This window comes from Heptranchias perlo, unplaced genomic scaffold (assembly GCF_035084215.1).
Source record: "Heptranchias perlo isolate sHepPer1 unplaced genomic scaffold, sHepPer1.hap1 HAP1_SCAFFOLD_47, whole genome shotgun sequence".
Classification (NCBI taxonomy): Eukaryota; Metazoa; Chordata; class Chondrichthyes; order Hexanchiformes; family Hexanchidae; genus Heptranchias; species Heptranchias perlo.
In genome coordinates, this window is record NW_027139484.1 from 3,295,055 (window position 1) to 3,319,731 (window position 24,677).

The following is a 24,677-nucleotide window of genomic DNA, read 5'->3' on the forward strand; positions in this document are numbered from 1 at the left end:
GGGCTTCGAGGGTTTGTTATAATTTCAAAATGATGCTTGTGTTTCGGGGAGATGGGACAACTTTGAGGGGACAGAGCGGCCATTTGAAGGGTTTTGATGGAGTAAATAAGGAGAAACTCTTTCCAGTGGCAGGGGTCTCAGGAACCAGAGGACACAGATTTAAATAATTGTCAAAAGCATCAGAGGTGACATGAGGAAGGATTATTTTTATTATGCAGCGAGTTGTAATGATCTGCAATTCACTGCCTGAAAGGGAGGTGGAAGCAGATTCAATAGTAACTTTCAAAAGGGAATTAGATAATTACTAGAAAAGGAAAAATATGTTGGCCACGGGGAAAGATCAGGGCAATGGGACTATCTGGTTAGCTTTTCAAAAGAGCCGACACCGGCACGATGGGCCGAATGGCTTCCTTTTGTGATGGACCATTCTGTGATTTGTGAGGCGGTTTCACGTTGGCCATTGTGGGACAGGTGCATGGCGGCCATTTTGCGTTGCATGTCGGGAGGCCAGATTGTGGGGTCCCAGCTGAGCTCTTTTGCTCACAGTCTCTCACCGTTTTGTGTGAACTGAACTTCCAGCCGACCGGGTAAGACCCCTCCCCCCGACACACCCACACCCACACACACAGTTCACTGGATCAAACAGTCAGGTCTGCGATGCCGCTTGGAGGAAGAGGGATGTAATTTCAAGGATCCTTTATTCAATATTTTAAAACACTAACACCATTTAAAAAGAAATAACGAGACCAGGCCTGAGCTGAAGTAAGCGGTGGAGTTTTATTAACACAACACACAGACAACAACTTACATTTATATTGCACCTTTATAGTCGGGGCGCTTCACAGGAGCGAATCCTGTTACACCGAGCCACACAGGAGGAATTAGGACAAGTGACCAAAAGCTTGGGCAAAGAGGCAGGTTTTAAGGAGCGTCTTAAAGGAGGAGAGAGAGGCGGAGAGGTTTAAGAAGGGTATTCCAGAGCTAAGGGTCCAGGCAGAAAAAGACACGGCCACCAATGATGGAGCAATGGCAGTGGGGGTTGTGTGAGAGGAAAGAATTGGAGGAGGGAAGAGATTTTGGAGGGTTGTACGGATACTTGTCACAGAGTCTGATTCCTCACTGGGAGGGACACACACTGCACAGAGGGACATTTGTTATCCTGATTACTTCTTGTCAAAACAGTGAGCCAGTGTTCCACCGCAGCCCAGACTGAGCCCTACCCTGGGCCCTTCCTGTCTGCACATTGACCCAGTGTCCCACTGCAGCCCAGACTCAGCCCCACTCTGGGCCCTTCCTGTCTGTACATTGACCCAGTGTCCCACTGCAGCCCAGACTGAGCCCCACCCTGGGCCCTTCCTGTCTGTACATTGAACCAGTGTCCCACTGCAGCCCAGACTGAGACCCACCCTGGGTCCTTCCTGTCTGTACATTGAACCAGTGTCCCACTGCAGCCCAGACTGAGCCCCACCCTGGGCCCTTCCTGTCTGTACATTGACCCAGTGTCCCACTGCAGCCCAGACTGAGCCCCACCCTGGGCCCTTCCTGTCTGTACATTGACCCAGTGTCCAACTGCAGCCCAGACTGAGCCCCACCCTGGGCCCTTCCTGTCTGTGCATTGACCCAGTGTCTCACTGCAGCCCAGGCTGAGACCCACCTTGGGCCCTTCCTGTCTGTACATTGTCCCAATGTCACACTGCAGCCCAGACTGAGCCCCACCCTGGGCCCTTCCTGTCCGTGTATTGACCCAGTGTCCCACTGCAGCCCAGACTGAGCCCCACCCTGGGCCATTCCTGTCTGTACATTGATCCAGTGTCCCACTGCAGCCCAGACTGAGCCCCACCCTGGGCCCTTCCTGTCTGTACATTGACCCAGTTTCCCACTGCAGCCCAGACTGAGACCCACCCTGGGCCCTTCCTGTCTGTACCTTGACCCAGTGTCCCACTGCAGCCAAGACTGAGCCCCACCCTGGTCCTTTCCTGTCGGGTACATTGACCAAGTGTCCCACTGCAGCCCAGACTGAGCCCCACCCTTGGCCCTTCCTGTCTGTACATTGACCCAGTGTCCCACTGCAGCCCAGACTGAGCCCCACCCTTGGCCCTTCCTGTCTGTACATTCACACAGTGGCCCACTGCAGCCCAGACTGAGCCCCACCCTGGGCCCTTCCTGTCGGGTACATTGACCAAGTGTCTCAATTCAGCCAAAACTGAAGCCCACACTGGGCCCTTCCTGTCCGTACATTGACCCAGTGTCTCACTGCAGCCCTGACTGAGCCCCACCCTGGGCCCTTCCTGTATGTACATTCACCCATTCTCCCACGGCAGCCCAGACTGAGCCACACCCTGGGCCATTCCTGTCTGTACATTGATCCAGTGTCCCACTGCAGCACAGACTGAGCCCCACCCTGGGCCCTTCCTGTCTGCACATTGACCCAGTTTCCCACTGCAGCCCAGACTGAGACCCACTCTGGGCCCTTCCTGTCTGTACCTTGACCCAGTGTCCCACTGCAGCCCAGACTGAGCCCCACCCTGGTCCTTTCCTGTCGGGTACATTGACCAAGTGACTCACTGCAGCCCAGACTGAACCCCACCCTGGGCCCTTCCTGTCTGTTCATTGACTCAGTGTCCCACTGCAGCCCAGACTGAGGCCCACCCTTGGCCTTTCCTGTCTGTACATTGATCCAGTGTCCCACTGTAGCCCAGACTGAGCCCCAGCTTGGGCCCTTCCTGTCTGTACATTGACCCAGAGTCTCACTGCAGCCCAGACTGAGCCCCACCCTGGGCCCTTCCTGTCTGTACGTTGACCCAGTGTCCCACTGCAGCCCAGACTGAGCCCCACCCTGGGCCCTTCCTCTCTGTACATTGACCCAGTGTCCCACTGCAGCCCAGACTGAGCCCCACCCTGGGCCCTTCCTGTCTGTACATTGCACCAGTGTCCCACTGCATCCCAGACTGTGCCCCACGCTGGGCCCTTCCTGTCTGTACATTGACCCAGTGTCCCACTGCAGCCCAGACTGAGCCCCACCCTGGCCCCTTCCTGTCTGTACATTGACCCAGTGTCCCACTGCAGCCCAGACTGAGCCCCACCCTGGGCCCTTCCTGTCTGTACATTGACCCAGTGTCTCACTGCAGCCCAGGCTGAGACCCACCTTGGGCCCTTCCTGTCTGCACATTGTCCCAATGTCACACTGCAGCCCAGACTGAGCCCCACCCTGGGCCCTTCCTGTCTGTGTATTGACCCAGTGTCCCACTGAAGCCCAGACTGAGCCCCACCCTTGGCCCTTCCTGTCTGTACATTCAACCAGTGTCCCACTGCAGCCCAGACTGTGCCCCACACTGGGCCCTTCCTGTCCGTACATTGACCCAGTGTCTCACTGCAGCCCTGACTGAGCCCCACCCTGGGCCCTTCCTGTATGTACATTCACCCATTCTCCCAATGCAGCCCAGACTGAGACCCACCCTGGGCCATTCCTGTCTGCACATTTACCCAGTGTCTCACTGCAGCCCAGACTGAGCCCCACCCTGGGCCCTTCCTCTCCGTACATTGACCCAGTGTCCCACTGCAGCCCAGACTGAGCCCCACTCTGTGCCCTTCCTGTCTGTACATTGACCCAGTGTCCCACTGCAGCGCAGCCTGAGCCACACACTTGGCCCTTCCTGTCTGTACAGTGACCCAGTGTCCCACTGCAGCCCAGACTGAGCCCCACCCTGGGCCCTTCCTGTCTGCACATTGACCCAGTGTCCCACTGCAGCCCAGACTGAGCCCCACCTTGGCCCCTTCCTGTCTGTACATTGACCCAGTGTCCCACTGCAGCCCAGACTGAGCTCCACCCCGGGCCCTTCCTGTCTGTGCATTGACCCAGTGTCCCACTGCAGCCCAGACTGAGCCCCACCCTGGGCCCTTCCTGTCTGTACATTGACCCAGTGCCCCACTGCAGCCCAGACTGAGCCCCACCCTGGGCCCTTCCTGTCTGTGCATTGACCCAGTGCCCCACTGCAGCCCAGACTGAGCCCCACCCTGGGCCCTTCCTGTCTGTACATTGACCCAGTGTCCCACTGCAGCCCAGATTGAGCCCCACCCTGGGCCCTTCCTGTCTGTACATTGACCCAGTGTCCAACTGCAGCCCAGACTGAGCCCCACCCTGGGCCCTTCCTGTCTGTGCATTGACGCAGTATCTCACTGCAGCCCAGGCTGAGACCCACCTTGGGCCCTTCCTGTCTGTACATTTTCCCAATGTCACACTGCAGCCCAGACTGAGCCCCACCCTGGGCCCTTCCTGTCTGTGTATTGACCCAGTGTCCCACTGCAGCCCAGACTGAGCCCCACCCTGGGCCATTCCTGTCTGTACATTGATCCAGTGTCCCACTGCAGCCCAGACTGAGCCCCACCCTGGGCCCTTCCTGTCTGTACATTGACCCAGTGTCCCACTGCAGCCCAGACTGAGACCCACCCTTGGCCCTTCCTGTCTGTACCTTGACCCAGTGTCCCACTGCAGCCCAGACTGAGCCACACCCTGGTCCTTTCCTGTCGGGTACATTGACCAAGTGTCCCACTGCAGCCCAGACTGAGCCCCACCCTTGGCCCTTCCTGTCTGTACATTGACCCAGTGTCCCACTGCAGCCCAGACTGAGCCCCACCCTTGGTCCTTCCTGTCTGTACATTCACACAGTGGCCCACTGCAGCCCAGACTGAGCCCCACCCTGGGCCCTTCCTGTCGGGTACATTGACCAAGTGTCTCAATTCAGCCAAAACTGAAGCCCACACTGGGCCCTTCCTGTCCGTACATTGACCCAGTGTCTCACTGCAGCCCTGACTGAGCCCCACCCTGTGCCCTTCCTGTATGTACATTCACCCATTCTCCCACTGCAGCCCAGACTGAGCCACACCCTGGGCCATTCCTGTCTGTACATTGATCCAGTGTCCCACTGCAGCACAGACTGAGCCCCACCCCGGGCCCTTCTTGTCTACACATTGACCCAGTTTCCCACTGCAGCCCAGACTGAGACCCACTCTGGGCCCATCCTGTCTGTACCTTGACCCAGTGTCCCACTGCAGCCCAGACTGAGCCCCACCCTGGTCCTTTCCTGTCGGGTACATTGACCAAGTGACTCACTGCAGCCCAGACTGAACCCCACCCTGGGCCGTTCCTGTCTGTACATTGACTCAGTGTCCCACTGCAGCCCAGACTGAGCCCCACCCTTGGCCTTTCCTGTCTGTACATTGATCCAGTGTCCAACTGTAGCCCAGACTGAGCCCCAGCTTGGGCCCTTCCTGTCTGTACATTGACCCAGAGTCTCACTGCAGCCCAGACTGAGCCCCACCCTGGGCCCTTCCTGTCTGTACGTTGACCCAGTGTCCCACTGCAGCCCAGACTGAGCCCCACCCTGGGCCCTTCCTCTCTGTATATTGACCCAGTGTCCCACTGCAGCCCAGACTGAGCCCCACCCTGGGCCCTTCCTGTCTGTACATTGAACCAGTGTCCCACTGCATCCCAGACTGTGCCCCACGCTGGGCCCTTCCTGTCTGTACATTGACCCAGTGTCCCACTGCAGCCCAGACTGAGCCCCACCCTGGCCCCTTCCTGTCTGTACATTGACCCAGTGTCCCACTGCAGCCCAGACTGAGCCCCACCCTGGGCCCTTCCTGTCTGTACATTGACCCAGTGCCTCACTGCAGCCCAGGCTGAGACCCACCTTGGGCCCTTCCTGTCTGCACATTGTCCCAATGTCACACTGCAGCTCAGACTGAGCCCCACCCTTGGCCCTTCCTGTCTGTACATTCAACCAGTGTCCCACTGCAGCCCAGACTGTGCCCCACACTGGGCCCTTCCTGTCCGTACATTGACCCAGTGTCTCACTGCAGCCCTGACTGAGCCCCACCCTGGGCCCTTCCTGTATGTACATTCACCCATTCTCCCACTGCAGCCCAGACTGAGCCCCACCCTGGGCCCTTCCTGTCTGCACATTGACCCAGTTTCCCACTGCAGCCCAGACTGAGACCCACCCTGGGCCCTTCCCGTCTGTACATTGACCCAGTGTCTCACTGCAGCCCAGACTGAGCCCCACCCTGGGCCCTTCCTCTCCGTACATTGACCCAGTGTCCCACTGCAGCCCAGACTGAGCCCCACTCTGTGCCCTTCCTGTCTGTACATTGACCCAGTGTCCCACTGCAGCGCAGCCTGAGCCACACACTTGGCCCTTCCTGTCTGTACAGTGACCCAGTGTCCCACTGCAGCCCAGACTGAGCCCCACCCTGGGCACTTCCTGTCTGCACATTGACCCAGTGTCCCACTGCAGCCCAGACTGAGCCCCACCTTGGCCCCTTCCTGTCTGTACATTGACCCAGTGTCCCACTGCAGCCCAGAGTGAGCTCCACCCCGGGCCCTTCCTGTCTGTGCATTGACCCAGTGTCCCACTGCAGCCCAGACTGAGCCCCACCCTGGGCCCTTCCTGTCTGTGTATTGACCCAGTGTCCCACTGCAGCCCAGACTGAGACCCACCCTTGGCCCTTCCTGTCTGTACATTCAACCAGTGTCCCACTGCAGCACAGACTGTGCCCCACACTGGGCCCTTCCTGTCCGTACATTGACCCAGTGTCTCACTGCAGCCCTGACTGAGCCCCACCCTGGGCCCTTTCTGTATGTACATTCACCCATTCTCCCATTGCAGCCCAGACTGAGCCCCACCCTGGGCCCTTCCTGTCTGCACATTGACCCAGTTTCCCACTGCAGCCCAGACTGAGACCCACCCTTGGCCTTTCCTGTTTGTACATTGATCCAGTTTCCAACTGTAGCCCAGACTGAGCCCCAGCTTGGGCCCTTCCTGTCTGTACATTGACCCAGAGTCTCACTGCAGCCCAGACTGAGCCCCACCCTGGGCCCTTCCTGTCTGTACGTTGACCCAGTGTCCCACTGCAGCCCAGACTGAGCCCCACCCTGGTCCCTTCCTCTCTGTACATTGACCCAGTGTCCCACTGCAGCCCAGACTGAGCCCCACCCTGGGCCCTTCCTGTCTGTACATTGAACCAGTGTCCCACTGCATCCCAGACTGTGCCCCACGCTGGGCCCTTCCTGTCTGTACATTGACCCAGTGTCCCACTGCAGCCCAGACTGAGCCCCACCCTGGCCCCTTCCTGTCTGTACATTGACTCAGTGTCCCACTGCAGCCCAGACTGAGCCCCACCCTGGGCCCTTCCTGTCTGTACATTGACCCAGTGCCTCACTGCAGCCCAGGCTGAGACCCACCTTGGGCCCTTCCTGTCTGCACATTGTCCCAATGTCACACTGCAGCCCAGATTGAGCCCCACCCTTGGCCCTTCCTGTCTGTACATTCAACCAGTGTCCCACTGCAGCCCAGACTGTGCCCCACACTGGGCCCTTCCTGTCCGTACATTGACCCAGTGTCTCACTGCAGCCCTGACTGAGCCCCACCGTGGGCCCTTCCTGCATGTACATTCACCCATTCTCCCACTGCAGCCCAGACTGAGCCCCACCCTGGGCCCTTCCTGTCTGCACATTGACCCAGTTTCCCACTGCAGCCCAGACTGAGACCCACCCTGGGCCCTTCCCGTCTGTACATTGACCCAGTGTCTCACTGCAGCCCAGACTGAGCCCCACCCTGGGCCCTTCCTCTCCGTACATTGACCCAGTGTCCCACTGCAGCCCAGACTGAGCCCCACTCTGTGCCCTTCCTGTCTGTACATTGACCCAGTGTCCCACTGCAGCGCAGCCTGAGCCACACACTTGGCCCTTCCTGTATGTACAGTGACCCAGTGTCCCACTGCAGCCCAGACTGAGCCCCACCCTGGGGCCTTCCTGTCTGCACATTGACCCAGTGTCCCACTGCAGCCCAGACTGAGCCCCACCTTGGCCCCTTCCTGTCTGTACATTGACCCAGTGTCCCACTGCAGCCCAGACTGAGCTCCACCCCGGGCCCTTCCTGTCTGTGCATTGACCCAGTGTCCCACTGCAGCCCAGACTGAGCCCCACCCTGGGCCCTTCCTGTCTGTGTATTGACCCAGTGTCCCACTGCAGCCCAGACTGAGCCCCACCCTTGGCCCTTCCTGTCTATACATTCAACCAGTGTCCCACTGCAGCCCAGACTGTGCCCCACACTGGGCCCTTCCTGTCCGTACATTGACCCAGTGTCTCACTGCAGCCCTGACTGAGCCCCACCCTGGGCCCTTTCTCTATGTACATTCACCCATTCTCCCATTGCAGCCCAGACTGAGCCCCACCCTGGGCCCTTCCTGTCTGCACATTGACCCAGTTTCCCACTGCAGCCCAGACTGAGACCCACCCTGGGCCCTTCCTGTCTGTACATTGACCCAGTGTCTCACTGCAGCCCAGACTGAGCCCCACCCTGGGCCCTTCCTCTCCGTACATTGACCCAGTGTCCCACTGCAGCCCAGACTGAGCCCCACTCTGTGCCATTCCTGTCTGTACATTGACCCAGTGTCCCACTGCAGCGCAGCCTGAGCCACACACTTGGCCCTTCCTGTCTGTACAGTGACCCAGTGTCCCACTGCAGCCCAGACTGAGCCCCACCCTGGGCCCTTCCTGTCTGCACATTGACCCAGTGTCCCACTGCAGCCCAGACTGAGCCCCACCTTAGCCCCTTCCTGTCTGTACATTGACCCAGTGTCCCACTGCAGCCCAGACTGAGCCCCACCCTGGGCCCTTCCTCTCCGTACATTGACCCAGTGTCCCACTGCAGCCCAGACTGAGCCCCACTCTGTGCCATTCCTGTCTGTACATTGACCCACTGTCCCACTGCAGCCCAGACTGAGCCCCACCCTGGGCCCTTCCAGTCTGTACATTGACCCAGTGTCCCACTGCAGCCCAGACTGAGCCCCACCCTGGTCCCTTCCTGTCTGTACATTGACCCAGTGCCCCACTGCAGCCCAGACTGAGCCCCACCCTGGGCCCTTCCTGTCTGTGCATTGACCCAGTGCCCCACTGCAGCCCAGACTGAGCCCCACCCTGGGCCCTTCCTGTCTGTACATTGACCCAGTGTCCCACTGCAGCCCAGATTGAGCCCCACCCTGGGCCCTTCCTGTCTGTACATTGACCCAGTGTCCAACTGCAGCCCAGACTGAGCCCCACCCTGGGCCCTTCCTGTCTGTGCATTGACGCAGTGTCTCACTGCAGCCCAGGCTGAGACCCACCTTGGGCCCTTCCTGTATGTACATTGTCCCAATGTCACACTGCAGCCCAGACTGAGCCCCACCCTGGGCCCTTCCTGTCTGTGTATTGACCCAGTGTCCCACTGCAGCCCAGACTGAGCCCCACCCTGGGCCATTCCTGTCTGTACATTGATCCAGTGTCCCACTGCAGCCCAGACTGAGCCCCACCCTGGGCCCTTCCTGTCTGTACATTGACCCAGTTTCCCACTGCAGCCCAGACTGAGACCCACCCTGGGCCCTTCCTGTCTGTACCTTGACCCAGTGTCCCACTGCAGCCCAGACTGAGCCCCACCCTGGTCCTTTCCTGTCGGGTACATTGACCAAGTGTCCCACTGCAGCCCAGACTGAGCCCCACCCTTGGCCCTTCCTGTCTGTACATTGACCCAGTGTCCCACTGCAGCCCAGACTGAGCCCCACCCTTGGCCCTTCCTGTCTGTACATTCACACAGTGGCCCACTGCAGCCCAGACTGAGCCCCACCCTGGGCCCTTCCTGTCGGGTACATTGACCAAGTGTCTCAATTCAGCCAAAACTGAAGCCCACACTGGGCCCTTCCTGTCCGTACATTGACCCAGTGTCTCACTGCAGCCCTGACTGAGCACCACCCTGGGCCCTTCCTGTCTGCACATTGACCCAGTTTCCCACTGCAGCCCAGACTGAGACCCACTCTGGGCCCTTCCTGTCTGTACCTTGACCCAGTGTCCCACTGCAGCCCAGACTGAGCCCCACCCTGGTCCTTTCCTGTCGGGTACATTGACCAAGTGACTCACTGCAGCCCAGACTGAACCCCACCCTGGGCCGTTCCTGTCTGTACATTGACTCAGTGTCCCACTGCAGCCCAGACTGAGCCCCACCCTTGGCCTTTCCTGTCTGTACATTGATCCAGTGTCCAACTGTGGCCCAGACTGAGCCCCAGCTTGGGCCCTTCCTGTCTGTACATTGACCCAGAGTCTCACTGCAGCCCAGACTGAGCCCCACCCTGGGCCCTTCCTCTCTGTACATTGACCCAGTGTTCCACTGCAGCCCAGACTGAGCCCCACCCTGGGCCCTTCCTGTCTGTACATTGAACCAGTGTCCCACTGCATCCCAGACTGTGCCCCACGCTGGGCCCTTCCTGTCTGTACATTGAACCAGTGTCCCACTGCAGCCCAGACTGAGCCCCACCCTGGCCCCTTCCTATCTGTACATTGACCCAGTGTCCCACTGCAGCCCAGACTGAGCCCCACCCTGGGCCCTTCTGTCTGTACATTGACCCAGTGTCTCACTGCAGCCCAGGCTGAGACCCACCTTGGGCCCTTCCTGTCTGCACATTGTCCCAATGTCACACTGCAGCCCAGACTGAGCCCCACCCTGGGCCCTTCCTGTCTGTGTATTGTCCCAGTGTCCCACTGCAGCCCAGACTGAGCCCCACCCTTGGCCCTTCCTGTCTGTACATTCAACCAGTGTCCCACTGCAGCCCAGACTGTGCCCCACACTGGGCCCTTCCTGTCCGTACATTGACCCAGTGTCTCACTGCAGCCCTGACTGAGCCCCACCCTGGGCCCTTCCTGTATGTACATTCACCCATTCTCCCACTGCAGCCCAGACTGAGCCCCACCCTGGGCCCTTCCTGTCTGCACATTGACCCAGTTTCCCACTGCAGCCCAGACTGAGACCCACCCTGGGCCCTTCCCGTCTGTACATTGACCCAGTGTCTCACTGCAGCCCAGACTGAGCCCCACCCTTGGCCCTTCCTCTCCGTACATTGACCCAGTGTCCCACTGCAGCCCAGACTGAGCCCCACTCTGTGCCCTTCCTGTCTGCACATTGACCCAGTGTCCCACTGCAGCGCAGCCTGAGCCACACACTTGGCCCTTCCTGTCTGTACAGTGACCCAGTGTCCCACTGCAGCCCAGACTGAGCCCCACCCTGGGCCCTTCCTGTCTGCACATTGACCCAGTGTCCCACTGCAGCCCAGACTGAGCCCCACCTTGGCCCCTTCCTGTCTGTACATTGACCCAGTGTCCCACTGCAGCCCAGACTGAGCTCCACCCCGGGCCCTTCCTGTCTGTGCATTGACCCAGTGTCCCACTGCAGCCCAGACTGAGCCACACCCTGGGCCCTTCCTGTCTGTACATTGACCCAGTGTCCCACTGCATCCCAGACTGAGCCCCAGCTTGGGCCCTTCCTGTCTGTACATTGACCAAGTGACTCACTGCAGCCCAGACTGAACCCCACCCTGGGCCGTTCCTGTCTGTACATTGACTCAGTGTCCCACTGCAGCCCAGACTGAGCCCCACCCTTGGCCTTTCCTGTCTGTACATTGATCAAGTGTCCAACTGTAGCCCAGACTGAGCCCCAGCTTGGGCCCTTCCTGTCTGTACATTGACCCAGAGTCTCACTGCAGCCCAGACTGAGCCCCACCCTGGGCCCTTCCTGTCTGTACGTTGACCCAGTGTCCCACTGCAGCCCAGACTGAGCCCCAGCCTGGGCCCTTCCTCTCTGTACATTGACCAAGTGTCCCACTGCAGCCCAGACTGAGCCACACTCTGTGCCCTTCCTGTCTGTACATTGACCCAGTGTCCCACTGCAGCGCAGCCTGAGCCACACACTTGGCCCTTCCTGTCTGTACAGTGACCCAGTGTCCCACTGCAGCCCAGACTGAGCCCCACCCTGGGCCCTTCCTGTCTGCACATTGACCCAGTGTCCCACTGCAGCCCAGACTGAGCCCCACCCTGGGCCCTTCCTGTCTGCACATTGACCCAGTGTCCCACTGCAGCCCAGACTGAGCCCCACCTTGGCCCCTTCCTGTCTGTACATTGACCCAGTTTCCGACTGCAGCCCAGACTGAGACCCACTCTGGGCCCTTCCTGTCTGTACCTTGACCCAGTGTCCCACTGCAGCCCAGACTGAGCCCCACCCTGGTCCTTTCCTGTCGGGTACATTGACCAAGTGACTCACTGCAGCCCAGACTGAACCCCACCCTGGGCCGTTCCTATCTGTACATTGACTCAGTGTCCCACTGCAGCCCAGACTGAGCCCCACCCTTGGCCTTTCCTGTCTGTACATTGATCCAGTGTCCAACTGTAGCCCAGACTGAGCCCCAGCTTGGGCCCTTCCTGTCTGTACATTGACCCAGAGTCTCACTGCAGCCCAGACTGAGCACCACCCTGGGCCCTTCCTGTCTGTACGTTGACCCAGTGTCCCACTGCAGCCCAGACTGAGCCCCACCCTGGGACCTTCCTCTCTGTACATTGACCCAGTGTCCAACTGCAGCCCAGACTGAGCCCCACCCTGGGCCCTTCCTGTCTGTACATTGAACCAGTGTCCCACTGCACCCCAGACTGTGCCCCACGCTGGGCCCTTCCTGTCTGTACATTGACCCAGTGTCCCACTGCAGCCCAGACTGAGCCCCACCCTGGCCCCTTCCTGTCTGTACATTGACCCAGTGTCCCACTGCAGCCCAGACTGAGCCCCACCCTGGGCCCTTCCTGTCTGTACATTGACCCAGTGTCTCACTGCAGCCCAGGCTGAGACCCACCTTGGGCCCTTCCTGTCTGCACATTGTCCCAATGTCCCACTGCAGCCCAGACTGAGCCCCACCCTTGGCCCTTCCTGTCTGTACATTCAACCAGTGTCCCACTGCAGCCCAGACTGTGCCCCACACTGGGCTCTTCCTGTCCGTACATTGACCCAGTGTCTCACTGCAGCCCTGACTGAGCCCCACCCTGGGCCCTTCCTGTATGTACATTCACCCATTCTCCCACTGCAGCCCAGACTGAGCCCCACCCTGGGCCCTTCCTGTCTGTACATTGACCCAGTGTCTCACTGCAGCCCAGACTGAGCCCCACCCTGGGCCCTTCCTCTCCGTACATTGACCCAGTGTCCCACTGCAGCCCAGACTGAGCCCCACTCTGTGCCCTTCCTGTCTGTACATTGACCCAGTGTCCCACTGCAGCGCAGCCTGAGCCACACACTTGGCCCTTCCTGTCTGTACAGTGACCCAGTGTCCCACTGCAGCCCAGTCTGAGCCCCACCCTGGGCTCTTCCTGTCTGCACATTGACCCAGTGTCCCACTGCAGCCCAGACTGAGCCCCACCTTGGCCCCTTCCTGTCTGTACATTGACCCAGTGTCCCACTGCAGCCCAGACTGAGCTCCACCCCGGGTCCTTCCTGTCTGTGCATTGACCCAGTGTCCCACTGCAGCCCAGACTGAGCCCCACCCTGGGCCCTTCCTGTCTGTACATTGACCCAGTGTCCCACTGCAGCCCAGACTGTGCCCCAGCTTGGGCCCTTCCTGTCTGTACATTGACCCAGAGTCTCACTGCAGCCCAGACTGAGCCCCACCCTGGGCCCTTCCTGTCTGTACGTTGACCCAGTGTCCCACTGCAGCCCAGACTGAGCCCCACCCTGGGCCCTTCCTCTCTGTACATTGACCCAGTGTCCCACTGCAGCCCAGACTGAGCCCCACCCTGGGCCCTTCCTGTATGTACCTTGAACCAGTGTCCCACTGCATCCCAGACTGTGCCCCACGCTGGGCCCTTCCTGTCTGTACATTGACCCAGTGTCCCACTGCAGCCCAGACTGAGCCCCACCCTGGCCACTTCCTGTCTGTACATTGACCCAGTGTCCCACTGCAGCCCAAACTGAGCCCCACCCTGGGCCCTTCCTGTCTGTACCTTGACCCAGTGTCTCACTGCAGCCCAGGCTGAGACCCACCTTGGGCCCTTCCTGTCTGCACATTGTCCCAATGTCACACTGCAGCCCAGACTGAGCCCCACCCTGGGCCCTTCCTGTCTGTGTATTGACCCAGTGTCCCACTGCAGCCCAGACTGAGCCCCACCCTTGGCCCTTCCTGTCTGTACATTCAACCAGTGTCCCACTGCAGCCCAGACTGTGCCCCACACTGGGCCCTTCCTGTCCGTACATTGACCCAGTGTCTCACTGCAGCCCTGACTGAGCCCCACCCTGGGCCCTTCCTGTATGTACATTCACCCATTCTCCCACTGCAGCCCAGACTGAGCCCCACCCTGGGCCCTTCCTGTCTGCACATTGACCCAGTTTCCCACTGCAGCCCAGACTGAGACCCACCCTGGGCCCTTCCTGTCTGTACATTGACCCAGTGTCTCACTGCAGCCCAGACTGAGCCCCACCCTGGGCCCTTCCTCTCCGTACATTGACCCAGTGTCCCACTGCAGCCCAGACTGAGCCCCACTCTGTGCCCTTCCTGTCTGTACATTGACCCAGTGTCCCACTGCAGCGCAGCCTGAGCCACACACTTGGCCCTTCCTGTCTTTACAGTGACCCAGTGTCCCACTGCAGCCCAGACTGAGCCCCACCCTGGGCCCTTCCTGTCTGTACGTTGACCCAGTGTCCCACTGCAGCCCAGACTGAGCCCCACCCTGGGCCCTTCCTCTCTGTACATTGACCCAGTGTCCCACTGCAACCCAGACTGAGCCCCACCCTGGGCCCTTCCTGTCTGTACATTGAACCAGTGTCCCACTGCATCCCAGACTGTGCCCCACGCTGGGCCCTTCCTGTCTGTACATTGACCCAGTGTCCCACTGCAGCCCAGACTGAGCCCCACCCTGGCCCCTTCCTGTCTGTACATTGACCCAGTGTCCCACTGCAGCCCAGACTGAGCCCCACCCTGGGCCCTTCCTGTCTGTACATTGACCCAGTGTCTCACTGCAGCCCAGGCTGAGACCCACCTTGGGCCCTTCCTGTCTGCACATTGTCCCAATGTCACACTGCAGCCCAGACTGAGCCCCACCCTGGGCCCTTCCTGTCTGTGTATTGACCCAGTGTCCCACTGCAGCCCAGACTGAGCCCCACCCTTGGCCCTTCCTGTCTGTACATTCAACCAGTGTCCCACTGCAGCCCAGACTGTGCCCCACACTGGGCCCTTCCTGTCTGCACATTGACCCAGTTTCCCACTGCAGCCCAGACTGAGACCCACCCTGGGCCCTTCCTGTCTGTACATTGACCCAGTGTCTCACTGCAGCCCAGACTGAGCCCCACCCTGGGCCCTTCCTCTCCGTACATTGACCCAGTGTCCCACTGCAGCCCAGACTGAGCCCCACTCTGTGCCCTTCCTGTCTGTACATTGACCCAGTGTCCCACTGCAGCGCAGCCTGAGCCACACACTTGGCCCTTCCTGTCTGTACAGTGACCCAGTGTCCCACTGCAGCCCAGACTGAGCCCCAGCCTGGGCCCTTCCTGTCTGCACATTGACCCAGTGTCCCACTGCAGCCCAGACTGAGCCCCACCTTGGCCCCTTCCTGTCTGTACATTGACCCAGTGTCCCACTGCAGCCCAGACTGAGCTCCACCCCGGGCCCTTCCTGTCTGTGCATTGACCCAGTGTCCCACTGCAGCCCAGACTGAGCCCCACCCTGGGCCCTTCCTGTCTGTACATTGACCCAGTGTCCCACTGCAGCCCAGACTGAGCCCCACCCTGGGCCCTTACTCTCTGTACATTGACCCAGTGCCCCACTGCAGCCCAGACTGAGCCCCACCCTGGGCCCTTCCTGTCTGTGCATTGACCCAGTGCCCCACTGCATCCCAGACTGAGCCCCAACCTGGTCCCTTCCTGTCTGTACATTGACCCAGTGTCCCACTGCAGCCCAGACGAAGCCCCACCCTGGGCCCTTCCTGTCTGTACATTGACCCAGTGTCCCATTGGGGACCATCCAGCCCCGGATATCCGGCGGAATCAGCGCTGGGGGACCCGGTGACTGAGTCTCGTGACCCTGTCTCTGGGCCTCTGACGTCACAATGGGAGACGACGCTCGCTCAGCTCGAGCTGGAATCCGTTAAAGGGCCGTTAGGATTTAAACCTGGAGCGCGGCCGGTTAAAGGGGAGGGACAGAGAATCGGCCAAAAATATTCATATAATGAGACGAGCAATGGTTATAAATTGAAATGATCATATAATGAGACCAGGAATGGTTATAAATTGAAATGTTCACACTCCCACACTCAGTCCGGGTCTCGTTCCCTGCAGTGACTTCAGCTGATTCTTTCCGTTTGAACTGAACTGATTCCCCCCCAGCCTGAAACAGATTAAAGATTAAACAGGAAATAAACAGATTGAACAACAGTGTAAATAACAGGGAGACTGGGGTTAATATTTCAATAATAATTACACAGATATTACCCATAAAAGGGACTGAATCCCATTGATATTTTATTTATTGTATTAAACATGAACACAAACACTCACCCGATCCGCTCCAGACTCCTGCGGGTCAGTATGAGGGAGCGGAGAGTGGGGACAGATCGGTCTGTGAAGGAGTTTGATCCCAGAGACAGATCCGTCAGTGACTGGTTTTCATGGAGAGCGGAGACGAGATCGGTACAAGAATCTGTGAAACCGACATCAGTCAGACTGGGGATCAGAGAGAGAGAAATAACAGGAATCAGGGGAAATATCCAGTATTTATTTGTATTATTGTTACTTATACTGAGATTAATGTACCGTGTTAGACATCCAGTTATTATAAACACAATCTCACACAGTCTGATACTTACTCCAGTTCCTGTATTTTACAGTCCGGGTTCCTCAGAGCCGCAGACAGTAGTTTCACTCCTGAATCTCCCAGTTTATTTTGACTCAGGTTCAGAACCGTCAGTGACCGGTTTGTACTGAGAGCGGAGACGAGATCCTCGGTACAAGAATCTGTGAGATCGTTAGCGCATAACCTGGAGATCAGAGAGAGAGAGAGACGAGCAGAGAAATGAAATGTATCCCAGGACGTTATGGGAGGTTAGGGAGGAAATTGCGGGTCCCCGAGCAGAGATATTTGAATCATCGACAGCTACAGGTGAGGTGCCTGAAGATTGGAGGGCAGCAAATGTTGTGCCTTTGTTTAAGGGCGGCAGGGAAAAGCCTGGGAACTACAGACCGGTGAGCCTGACATCTGTCGTGGGTAAGTTGTTCGAGGGTATTCTGAGAGACAGGATCTACAGGCATTTGGAGAGGCAGGGACTGATTAGGAACAGTCAGCATGGTTTTGTGAGAGGAAAACCATGTCTCACGAATTTGATTGAGTTTTTTGAAGGGGTAACCAAGAAGATCGATGAGGGCTGTGCAGTAGACGTGGTCTACATGGACTTCAGCAAAGCCTTTGACAAGGCACCGCATGGTAGGTTGTTACATAAGGTTAAATCTCATGGGATCAAAGGTGAGGTAGCCAATTGGATACAAAATTGGCTTGACGACAGAAGACAGAGTGTGGCTGTAGAGGGTTGTTTATTCAAAGTGGAGGCCTGTGTCCAGCGGTGTGCCTCAGGGATCGGTGCTGGGTCCGCTGTTATTTGTTATTTATATTAATGATTTGGTTGAGAATTTAGGAGGCATAGTTAGTAAGTTTGCAGATGACACCAAGATTGGTGGCATTGTGGACAGTGAAGAAGGTTATCTTGGATTGCAACGGGATGTTGATAAATTGGGCCAGTGGGCCGATGAATGGCAGATGGAGTTTAATTTTGATAAATGTGAGGTGATGCATTTTGGTCGATCGAATCGGGCCAGTACCTACTCCGTTAATGGTAGGGCGTTGGGGAGAGTTATAGAACAAAGAGATCTCCGAGTACAGGTTCATAGCTCCTTGAAAGTGGAGTCACAGGTGGATAGGGTGGTGAAGAAGGCATTCGGCATGCTTGGTTTCATTGGTCAGAACATTGAATACAGGAGTTGGGATGTCTTGTTGAAGTTGTACAGGACATTAGTAAGACCACACTTGGAATACTGTGTACAGTTCTGGTCACCCTATTATAGAAAGGATATTATTAAACTAGAAAGAGTGCAGAAAAGATTTCCTTGGATGCTACCGGGACTTGATGGTTTGACTAAAAGGGAGAGGTTAGATAGACTGGGACTTTTTTCCCTGGAGAGTAGGAGGTTAAGGTGTGATCTTATAGAAGTCTATAAAATAATGAGGGGCATAGATAAGGTAGATAGTCAAAATCTTTTCCCAAAGGTAGGGGAGTCTATAACGAGGGGGCATAGATTTAAGGTGAGAGGGGAGATATACAAAGGGTGGTGAGTGTCTGGAACGAGCTGCCAGAGGCAGTAGTAGAGGCGGGTACAATTTTGTCTTTTAAAAAGCATTTGGACAGTTACATGGGTAAGATGGGTATAGAGGGATATGGGCCAAGTGCAGGCAATTGGGAATAGCTTAGTGGTATAAACTGGGCGACATGGACATGTTGGGCCGAAGGGCCTGTTTCCATGTTGTAACTTCTATGATTCTATGATAACAGGAATCAGAGTAAAATCTCAGTATTTAATGAATTATTGTTACTTATTCTGACATTAATGTATCGTGTTCAGCATCCAGTTATTATAAACACAATCTTACACAGTCTGATACTTACTCCAGTTTCTGTATTTTACAGTCCGGATTCCGCAGAGCCTCAGACAGTAGTTTCACTCCTGAATCTCCCAGTTTATTATAACTCAGGTTCAGAACCGTCAGTGACCGGTTTGTACTGAGAGCGGAGGAGAGATCATCGGTACAAGAATCTGTGAGATCGTTCGCGCATAACCTGGAGATCAGAGAGAGAGAGAGAGAGATGAGCAGAGATAACAGGAATCAGATTAAATTCTCAGTATTTACTGAATTATTGTTACTTATTCTGACATTAATGTATCGTGTTCAGCATCCAGTTATTATCAACACAATCTCACAGTCTGATACTTACTCCAGTTTCTGTATTTTACAGTCCGGGTTCCTCAGAGCCGCAGACAGTAGTTTCACTCCTGAATCTCCCAGTTTATTATTACTCAGGTCCAGACCCATCAGTGACCGGTTTGCACTGAGAGCGGAGGAGAGATCCTCGGTACAAGAATCTGTGAGATCGTTATCCCTTAACCTGGAGATCAGAGATATGGAGCGAGAGAGAGACGAGCAGAGATAACAGGAATCAAAGTAAATTCCCAGTATTTATTTGCATTATTATTACAGATACCAGTCATAATGTTGAGTGTTAAACATTCAATTGTTGTAAACACAATCTCACACAGTCTGATACTTACTGCAGTTCCTGTATTTTACAGTCCGGGTTCCTCAGAGCCGCAGACAGTAGTTTCACTCCTGAATCTCCCAGATGATTTCTCCCCAGGTTCAGATCCGTCAGTGACCGGTTTGTACTGAGAGCGGAGACGAGATCCTCGATACAAGAAGCTGTGAGATCGTTATCACATAAACTGGAGATCAGAGTGAGGAGAGAGACGAGCAGAGATAACAGGAATCAGATTGAATTCCCAGTATTTATTTGTATTATTATTACTTATGCTGACATTAATGTACCGTGTTAGACATCCAGTTATTATAAACACAATCTCACACAGTCTGATACTTACTCCAGTTCCTGTATTTTGCAGTCCGGGTTCCTCAGAGCCGCAGACAGTAGTTTCACTCCTGAATCTCCCAGTTTATTTCTCACCAGTCTAAACACAAACAGACAGAGAGTGAGAAACAAACTGAATCCAATCCCCGATGTGATACAATTTCTCTCTGATATTACACAAAACACTGAAAAATCTTCAGGAAATTAATAACCAGATTTCCCTGTCACTGACAATGAATCTCACTCTGTCCAACACCCCATATATTCAGGGACTGTCAGTATATGTATTTATTAAATAAAGTGCTGTCTGTGTGAAGCCTTTTAATGACCCTCAGTCCGGTCTCATTCCCTGATGATCAGAATTATCCTCCTTGAGGTCAGTGACCGGTCCCGTCATGTTTGGGGAAACTTGTCTCATTTCTGCTGCTCCTCAAATCCCAGATTTTATGGGAATGGGGCGATTTTCCCTGAATTAAATGATAAAGCGGTGATTACGTGTACTTTATGCAGTATTATATTAATCTGTATAATATCTCGGGGTGAGTTATACTGTGAAACGACGCTAACGGCTGCTGTAAAATCTGTCCCACAGGATTTCATGTGATAAGGAGAGGTTATTCCGTCCTGTTACAAGTTTTAAATGTTTCTTTAGTCCTAGTTTCTTGGGGAGGGGAGTCTCTCACATTGTTCCCCATTAAACCGGCTCTACATTTATTTCAGGTGTAACGGGCCCGACAGTTTTTGGGGAATTTTCTGAAGTTCCATCCCAGAGCAGGTCCTCACACAGGGAGCAGATTATGGGAAATTCCCAGATTCATTGCCCCTGGTTAACCCCAGGAGCCTCCCGGTGTGTGTGAGACCCCACCGCTGGCCGGTGTGTGTCTGTACACCCACAACCCGTTAGATTGGAACCTTTTACCGGCAGATTTTAGTTCCCTAATCCCACTGAATTGTCGGCCTGGATTAATGAGCGAGGGGCCTGACTCCACGACCTGCTGACTCAGAGGCATGAGTGCTGCCAGCTGGGTGAAGAGATGGTGGATGTATTGGAGAGTGTGAAGGGCTGTGTCATTGATGAGTTAAGATAACGTACCGCCGTCCTGCGGGGAAAGCTCAGCCCGCCCACTGACGGTTGACTGCCCGAAAGCTGTGTTTTGCTCTTTGTTACTGAATGTTTGGTGTTTCTGCTTCCCTCTCCAACACACGTTGACAGTCCGGTGACCGTCACTTGCCCCCACACCTCGGTAAGAGGGTGGGATGCTCCGACACACAGACTGCTGCAGTTAGTGTCGGTCGACGTGTCAGTAACAGTGAGAAGGAGCCTCTTCAATGGACATATCTCAGGAAGTGAGAAAAACATCAATAAATACGATGAATTGCAATTAAATTATCAGACTCTTTCAGTGACCTGTATTTACTGATCCGATAAAGACTGTAAAATCCCGACTTGTTCACAAGGATCCATTTTAGATTCTTCAGTCCTGAGGGAATTACTAACCGATGCTCTTATCATTTGTCATCTTTGTGTTCAAACTGCTTCTCTCTGGTTTAACTGAACTGTTTGTTTCCCTTCATTACGGAGCAACAATACAATCCGTGACTGTTCGACAATTGGCCGAACAATAAGAGACAAATAAACAGTTACCTCAACACCTGGCATTTGTGCAGTGCGGGTCCCAGCCGCTGGAGTCCTTCACACTGAATGGAGCAGCTCCGGAGATTGAGGTGTTTTATTGTATCACACAGTCCAATGACATGAGACAGAACGGCACAGTCAATCGGGGTCAGTCGCAATTCATTAAATGTAAGTCTTTCCACAGATCCCACTGTGGCCCGAGCCAGTGTTGTATTCTGAGACTCAAACAGGTAGTGGAATGTGTTCAGGAGGTCTCGTTTCCCAGTTTCATTCCATAAGTTTCCAATCTCTCCAACAACCTTCTCCTTCACCCAGTCAATCACTCCACAGATTGTTTGATGAAGAAATGGACCCAGAAACTCCTCCAGGGGCCGAGCTGACCGTGAGGAGGAGAGACCAACAACAAAACGGAGAAATATCTCAAATCGTCCATCTTTCTTGCTGTGGGCTTCACTGAGGAGTTTCCGGATGTGCCCTGGATCTGGAGTCAGGAATTGTGCGAGTGCGGCTACAAACTCTTGGATGGTGAGGTGCGGGAATGTGTAAACCACACTATGGGCAGAATCATCTCTCTCCAAAAGTTCCATCATGAACCCAGACAGGAACTGGGAAGGTTGCAGATTGTACTTGATCAAATCTCCATTTCTAAACACAATCTTCTTCTCGGAGACTCCTGTGAAGGCCATCTCACCGACCTTCAGTAACACATCACGGGGGGATTCAATCTCTCGTCCGTGGTTTTTCAGAATGTTATAAATATAGTAGGAATATAGTTGGGTGATGGTCTTGGGAACTCGCTGCTGTTTCCTGTCTCTTTGTGTGAAGAAGGGACCCAGTGACAGACCGAGGATCCAGCAGTAGGAAGGGTTGTAACACATGGTGTACAGGATCTCGTTCTCCTCCACATGTTTGAAAACAGCTGCTGCCACCGCCTGATCTTCAAAAAACTTGTTGAAATATTCCTTCCGTTCTTCACCAACAAATCCCAGGATTTCAGCCCAGACACTGATCTCAGCCTTTTCCAATAAATGTAATGCAGTGGGGCGGCTGGTCACGAGCACTGAACATCCTGGGAGCAGCTTGTGCTGTATTAAACTGTACACAATGTCGGACACTTCACACTGGTCTTCAGGATCTGTGCACATGTAATCAGCCTCTGTATTTATCCGATTGTTATCAAAATCGATACTGTCCTTGAATTCATCTAAACCATCGAATATAAACAGTAATCCCTTTGGGTTCTTCCAGAGCTCTCCCAGAATATTCCTCAAGTAAGGATAGAAAATTAGTATCAAGTTCCACAAGTTTATACGACAGTTCAGAGCATTTAACTCACGGAATTTAAAACTGAAAACAAATTGAAAGTGTGGGTATATTTTCCCAGTGGCCCAGTCATAAACAATCTTTTGTACCATTGTTGTTTTTCCAATCCCCGCGACTCCGCTCACTGCTGCTGAACTCCCAGATTTGGATTTTCTCTGGGAAAAACTGCTCTGGAACAATTGATCAGTTCGGATTTTTTCCAGTTCTCTGCGGAGATGTTTCTTTCTCCACTCTTCATGGTCTCGTCCTCTTGCCAGCAGTTCATGTTCTACTAGTGTCCGATCTCGAACAGTAGAAATGACCGTTAGCTCAGTGTATAGATTGACCAGCTGGAAAATCTTAACCTTCTCCTTTATTAGGATCGTGTTCACTCTCAGTGTTTCAGTTTGGACCCGGAGTGTTTCCTTGTGTTTCTGTTGAACATCTTCAATTAGAACAGACAGAAAGTGGTTCTCAATGTTAGTTGCATTGACATAAAAACAAATTCTCAATCTCACTTTACTATTCAGTAAAATGTTGCGAGATTGAATTCACAGCTTCAATAGAGGTGCGAGCAGGAAATTAAACTCAGTTCCTGTAAAGCTCGTTTGAAAGTGAATCACGGCGGAGAAAAGTTTCAAATCCTCACTTGATTCTAATATTTACTGAACATGGAGATTTCGATGAAGGTGATATTTTCCCTCTGATGATTAATACTATCAGTCCTGCCCTGTACTATGGACATCACAATACAAATCCAAACGTGATTCTGGTATACGAAACTTGAAGTTCCAGTGGAATAATTTATGAAACTGTCAGTGTTGCTGACCCTCTGCGGAAATGGGAAATAGGTTATAGTGTGCATTGGGAGAGGGACAGACTGTGAATGGGCATAAGTTCCACTGTTATAGTATCAGACCTCAGGCAGTTTATCTGGGATATTTTATGTACTGGGAGAGGGACAGACTGTGAATGGACAGAAGTCCCACTGTTATTCTATCAGACCTCGGGCAGGTTATTCTGGGATATTGTGGGCACTGGGAGAGGGACAGACTGTGAATGGACAGAAGTTCCACTGTTATTCTATCAGACCTCGGGCAGGTTATCTGGGATATTGTGGGCATTGGGAGAGGGACAGTTTGTGAATAGTCAGAAGTTCCACTGTTAGTGTATCAGGTCCTGGACAGGTTACCTGGGGTATTGTGGGAACTGGGAGAGGGACAGTTTGTGAATAGACAGAAGTTCCACTGTTAGTGTATCAGGTCCTGGAAAGGTTACCTGGGGTATTGTGGGCACTTGTAGTCACTGGAGGAATATTATTGCAAGTGTGAAGCCACGGAGAGGAATAAGACGATGACAGAAGTTAAACTGCTATTGTTTCAGGACTGGTGCAGGTTATCTGGGGTGTTGTGTGTATTGGGAGAAGGTTAGATTGAATAGGCAGGAGTTAAGTTGCTGTTGATTCAGGACTGGTGCAGGTTATCTGGGGTGTTGTGTGTATTGGGAGAAGATTAGATTGAATAGGCAGGAGTTAAGTTGCTGTTGATTCAGGACTGGTGCAGGTTATCTGGGGTGTTGTGTGTATTGGGAGAAGGTTAGATTGAATAGGCAGGAGTTAAGTTGCTGTTGATTCAGGACTGGTGCAGGTTATCTGGGGTGTTGTGTGTATTGGGAGAAGGTTAGATTGAATAGGCAGGAGTTAAGTTGCTATTGATTCAGGACTCGGGCAGGTTATCTGGGGTGTTGTGTGTATTGGGAGAAGGTTAGATTGAATAGGCAGGAGTTAAGTTGCTATTGATTCAGGACTCGGGCAGGTTATCTGGGGTGTTGTGTGTATTGGGAGAAGGTTAGATTGAATAGGCAGGAGTTAAGTTGCTGTTGATTCAGGACTGGTGCAGGTTATCTGGGGTGTTGTGTGTATTGGGAGAAGGTTAGATTGAATAGGCAGGAGTTAAGTTGCTATTGATTCAGGACTGGTGCAGGTTATCTGGGGTGTTGTGTGTATTGGGAGAAGATTAGATTGAATAGGCAGGAGTTAAGATGCTGTTGATTCAGGACAGGTGCAGGTTATCTGGGGTGTTGTGTGTATTGGGAGAAGGTTAGATTGAATAGACAGGAGTTAAGTTGCTGTTGATTCAGGACTGGTGCAGGTTATCTGGGGTGTTGTGTGTATTGGGAGAAGGTTAGATTGAATAGGCAGGAGTTAAGTTGCTGTTGATTCAGGAC

At 54.4% G+C, this 24,677-nt stretch overlaps 1 protein-coding gene across 1 annotated transcript in view; it reads right to left on the bottom strand.

Moving 5' to 3' along the window:
- Positions 1–758: 758 nt before the first annotated feature.
- LOC137313326 (NACHT, LRR and PYD domains-containing protein 3-like) overlaps positions 759–24,677 on the bottom strand; it is a 41,694-nt gene continuing 17,775 nt past the window's right edge. Inside the window, exons 6-13 of the mRNA XM_067979439.1 lie at positions 21,159–22,896; positions 19,527–19,613; positions 19,200–19,370; positions 18,866–19,036; positions 18,539–18,709; positions 16,691–16,861; positions 16,383–16,547; positions 759–16,212 (exon numbers count right to left, since the gene is read on the bottom strand). Coding sequence (XP_067835540.1) covers positions 16,125–16,212; positions 16,383–16,547; positions 16,691–16,861; positions 18,539–18,709; positions 18,866–19,036; positions 19,200–19,370; positions 19,527–19,613; positions 21,159–22,896 — 2,762 coding nt within the window. The 3' untranslated portion in view covers positions 759–16,124. The remainder of the gene's footprint in view (positions 16,213–16,382; positions 16,548–16,690; positions 16,862–18,538; positions 18,710–18,865; positions 19,037–19,199; positions 19,371–19,526; positions 19,614–21,158; positions 22,897–24,677) is intronic.